The sequence below is a fragment of the Engraulis encrasicolus genome, chromosome 3 (assembly GCF_034702125.1).
Source record: "Engraulis encrasicolus isolate BLACKSEA-1 chromosome 3, IST_EnEncr_1.0, whole genome shotgun sequence".
NCBI lineage: Eukaryota > Metazoa > Chordata > Actinopteri > Clupeiformes > Engraulidae > Engraulis > Engraulis encrasicolus.
In genome coordinates, this window is record NC_085859.1 from 56,135,354 (window position 1) to 56,140,353 (window position 5,000).

General features: G+C 48.1%; 1 protein-coding gene across 1 annotated transcript in view; it reads left to right on the forward strand.

Annotated features, from left to right (window-relative positions):
- The window catches only part of LOC134446386 (phosphatidylethanolamine-binding protein 4), a 148,639-nt gene that overhangs the window by 111,326 nt on the left and 32,313 nt on the right, over positions 1–5,000 (forward strand). The window contains exon 5 of the mRNA XM_063195748.1: positions 1,335–1,380. Coding sequence (XP_063051818.1) covers positions 1,335–1,380 — 46 coding nt within the window. The remainder of the gene's footprint in view (positions 1–1,334; positions 1,381–5,000) is intronic.

Below are 5,000 nucleotides of genomic sequence, written 5' to 3' on the forward strand. Positions count from 1 at the left end.
GCATACCTTATCACTTACATGTGACATGACCTCTGAAATAAAATGTAGTTGACAATGAAGCTGCTTTAGGAAGTCACACCGGTACTGTGGGATATTTTAGCTTGAGTTTTATGAACATAATGAAGTGTAAAGGAGCAACTAAACAGACTTCAATTGATTTTTACAGCCGTAAAGATTGAAATATATTAAGCAAGCATCTGCTATTGTGATTTAACTGCTCAATTTTCTCCATTTGACCACAAGCACCTTGAGAATGTGGGTTTAAATATGACAAATGTAAGCGTTGCCCTTTCATCTATGTTTTTTTCCCTCCTTATAAAGCTCTCTATTCATTTTTTCACTCCACACCGGCGGGGTTTCTAGGCAACAGGAAGCTAATATACAATTAATAATATGGGAACTTGTCATTCCTGGAATCCAATCACTGACTTAATTTGCCTGGGAATTGTCTTTTTTGTGTCTCCTAGATATTAAATATTGCCAGGATCCCGAAAACGGGGGGCCACATCGACACTCGCTAAGCCCCCAAAACCCCCCGTCGAGGCTGGGTATACCTGCGCGGCGAGGAGCCTGTAGCCTGGAGCTCAGCTGCCATTAAGCTCTGTGGCTCCTGAAACCCCCTGTGACAGATGATGTGCCTCGCAGAATCTCAGAATGGCTCCCCTGGCTGCCATCCTCTTAATACTGGGGGGACAAGATGTGGCTGCTTTAGCTCTCCTTTTCTCTCTCTCTCTCTCTCTCTCTCTCTCTCTCTCTCTCTCTCTCTCTCTCTCTCTCTCTCTCTCTCTCTCTCTCTCTCTCTCTCTCCGCATTCTTTCTCCCATGATTCCTATCATGTGAACGTAGATGCACAATGTCTAAGACTCTCAGATGCTGAAAGGGTCTACTTTAATGATTATACTGGTGGAAAGTGTACATGACTTATGAAAGCCTCGAAAGTCTTCCCTCTCTCTCTCTCTCTCTCTCTCTCTCTCTCTCTCTCTCTCTCTCTCTCTCTCTCTCTCTCTCTTTACTGCTACTTTGTGCTTTATTTTTAATGCTGTTTGTAAATGTCTTTTGTTATTGTTTTCCTGTTGTTCTTTTTGTGTTTCGCTTTTGTTTTTTGTTTTTTCTCCTTCTCAGTTATCTCGCTGCCTGGCTTCGTCTTACGGTGTGTGTGTGTGTGTGTGTGTGTGTGTGTGTGTGTGTGTGTGTGTGTGTGTGTGTGTGTGTGTGTGTGTGTGTGTGTATGTGTGTGTGTGTGTGTGTGTGTGTGTGTGTGTGTGTGTGTGTGTGTGTGTGTGTGTGTGTGTGTGTGTGTGTGTGTGTGTGTGTGTGTGTCATTCTCTCCACAGGGCCAGGAGCTGAAGAGAGGGAATGTTAAAGGCACTGTGCTCTCAGGTGGGTGTCCCTGTACTGTTGTTCTCTCCTCTCCACTAATGTACCCTGTCTAAAGCACCACCTTTGCCCCTATTGCTGGATGAAGTGCCTAAACACCACAATTGCTGTACATTACCTCAAGTAATGTCTGCTACACTATACGGTGTAATAGACAATGACGTTTACATGGACTTTGACTTTTAAATGCATCTGAAATACTGTAGTCTCTTTGGATACTGCATTGACTGCTTGAGTTTTGTTGTTTTGTTTTGCTGGTGTATACCTTTGTGTGAACATACTGTGTATAGGGCTTCAATGCTCACCATATGCTTTCAGGGATACTGTAAATGTATACCACTTGGCGGTCCTTAAACCCTCACCATATGCCTGTTGTTGCATTGTTATTATTTGCACTGTGGTTCCTATTACTGGGTGACTTTATATTGCCCTGTTGTTTATCATGGCTTTGTTCACCGACACCCCCCCCCCCCCCCTCTCCCGCTCCTCAAGTTTTTTCCCCTCTCTCTCTCTCTCTCTCTCTCTCTCTCTCTCTCTCTCTCTCTCTCTCTCTCTCTCTTTCTCTCTCTCTCCTTTTCTCTCTCTCTCTCTCTCTCTCTCTCTCTCTCTCTCTCTTTTGCACTGTGGACTATGCCCTGTTGATCAGCATGTGCATATTTGCTGGATATGAGTGCCTATGGTGCTTACTGCTGCATGTGTTTATGTATATACATGTATTTCCAGATGCCTCGCACAATCTTGACCCTGTGGCTGAATTTGCAGCCAGAAGGGTTGAGGGGATCCAGGGTGTGTGTGTGTGTGTGTGTGTGTGTGTGTGTGTGTGTGTGTGTGTGTGTGTGTGTGTGTGTGTGTGTGTGTGTGTGTGTGTGTGTGTGTGTGTGTGTGTGTGTGTGTGTCTGTGTCTGTGTCTGTGTCTGTGTCTGTGTCTGTGTGCGCGTGTGCGCGTGTGCATGTGTGTATGCGCGCATGCGTGTGTGTATGCGTGAATGCGTGTTTGTGTGTGTGTGTGTGTGTGTGTGTGTGTGTGTGTGTGTGTGTGTGTGTGTGTGTGTGTGTGTGTGTGTGTGTGTGTGTGTGTGTGTGTGTGCGTGAATGCATGCTCCGTGTGTGCGTGCTTGCTTGCGTGCGTGCGTGCATGTGTATGTGTGTGTGTGTGTGTGTGTGTGGTGTCGGGGGTTGGTCAGCTTGTGTGTCTGTCTCCGTTCCCGTTCCTGCAGCATTCTGTCTCTATTCCGTCTCCATCCCCCTCCCCCACCCCCACCCCCCCCTCCACCTGCCAGCTCGGCTTGTATCTTTATATTCCTGTTGTGTTACATTTCATGCCGCGTCTTGATGCTGCGCTCTGGTAATGACGCGAGGCAGATGTGGACTAGAAAAAGGGCCCAGGGACTGGCTCAAGGGCCCCTGTACCGTAACGCACAGTGAGAGAAAGGGGTTGATGGGAGGGGAGGGGTGGCAAAGGAGGGTCAAAGGTCAGGGGTCAGGCTGTGTCTCTGTGTCTGTCCCTGCAGCGTTCTGGCTCTGCTCTGTATTCTACAGCATGTTCTATATTTTACTTAAACTCTGCTTCTTGACATTTTACAGCAGGGGTGTGAAACTCCAGACCCGGGGCCCCAAATCTGGCCCGTGGAGTCATTTGATTCGGCCCACAAGATCATTTCAAATGTGTATTACAGTTGGCCCATATACTACACCATTAATGTATTGTGTAGCAAGACTTGAACATGAAATTTGGTGTGTCACAGGAATATGAGTGGGACCAGGCCAATGAGTCATATGCACAATATGTGCAGGCACATTTGAACTATGATATATGATGGGAAAGCGTCTGAGTGAAATTTAAGTTAATATCAAGTGCATGCATGCATAATTGTATTCCTTTAAAAAAACAAAAAACAAGTATTGCGTTCGCCCCATGACTTCATTCCAGATTTAGATTTTGGCCCTCAGTCAATTTAAGTTTGACAACCTTGTTGTACAGTATTGTAGTCAGTGAATGCTGTGTTTAAAAGTGTTGTTTTTCAGCATGCCTCCACCTGCCAGCTCGGCTTGTATCTTTATTTCCTGTTGTTATATCTCATGCAGAGTCTTGATGGCTCTCTGGTAACGGGCCGCGAGGTGGCTGTGGACTAGAAAAGGGACCCGGGAGTGGCTCAGGGGCTACTATCGCACACAGTGAGAGAATCCCTCCAGCCCCACAGACCCCATCACCACCACTACCACCATCATCACCACCACCTGCACCACCACCACCACCACCACCACCACCACCACCTGCACCACCACCACCATCACCACCACCCGCACTACTACCATCATCACCAGCACTACCACCACCATCACCACCACCACCATACCACACAGTGAGAGAGTCCCTCCAGCCCCACCACCACCACCACTACCACCATCATCACCACCATATCATACAGTGAAAGAATCCTTCCAGCCCTACAGATCCCACCACCACCACCACCACCACCACCACTACCACTACCACCACCATCACCACCATATCATACAGTGAAAGAATCCTTCCAGCCCCACAGATCCCACCACCACCATCACCACCACCACCACCACCACTACCACCCCCACCACCGCCATCACACACAGTGAGAGAATTCTTCCAGCCCCATAGACCCCACCATCTCCACCACCACCATCACACACAGTGAGAGAGACCCCCACCCTCTCCACACCTCAACAGCCACCACCTCCCACTATCCACCATCCACCATCCACCAGCATCCTCTCTACCATCACCCCAAGTGCTAACCACCACCCCTCCCCCCACGCCTCCATGCATCACCACCACCCTCCTGAAAAAAAAAACGTGGCACCATCTCCACTCGCCTCAGTAAGAACCCAAGGCCAAATCAGCAACCCCCCACCTCACCATCATCCCTACACCTCTTCTCTCCTACTATTCCCCCCAGCTGAGCGGCTGAGCTAACGTCTGCGTAGCGCCCCTGTGGGAACAGGCCCAACCTGCTGCATGTCTTCCAGGTGCACCTGGAGAGGAGGAGAGGAGGGGGGGAGTGGGGGGGGGGGGGGGTGATACAATGTTCAGCTGACTGCATGCCTGAGAGGTAAACCCGACTACATCCAGAATGCCCCTTCACTGGCTATGTTTAAACAACACCTTAAGACACATCTTTTTCTGGAGGCTTATGGCTGCTAGTTCTACAAGCACATTCACTTATATGAACGCACACACATAGTCACACAGTGACCCGCACACACGCACACATTTTTACACGATACCTTGTTAAGCAGCCTAAAACTAAAGTATTATTGTTATTATTAAACATGTAGTGAATGTTGTGTGGGTTAGTGTGTGTTGTGCGTGCGCATGTGCATGTGTCCATGCATGCATGCGTGTATGTACTGTAAAATACCAAATAATAGCCCTGGAACCGGACTTGATTTGTAGAAACATCCTTGTGCACACAGTATTTTAAGGGAACTCTGTGGCTAATTTAAGCTTGCCTATTACTTGGTATTTTACGGTAGGCCTATGTATATGTTTGGATTGTGTCAGTGGCATGCACAAACATTTTGGTAGGTAGATGCTGTGGTCTGGGGATGGGATTTGGGAATGTGGAATTTCCAGCAGCCTCTCT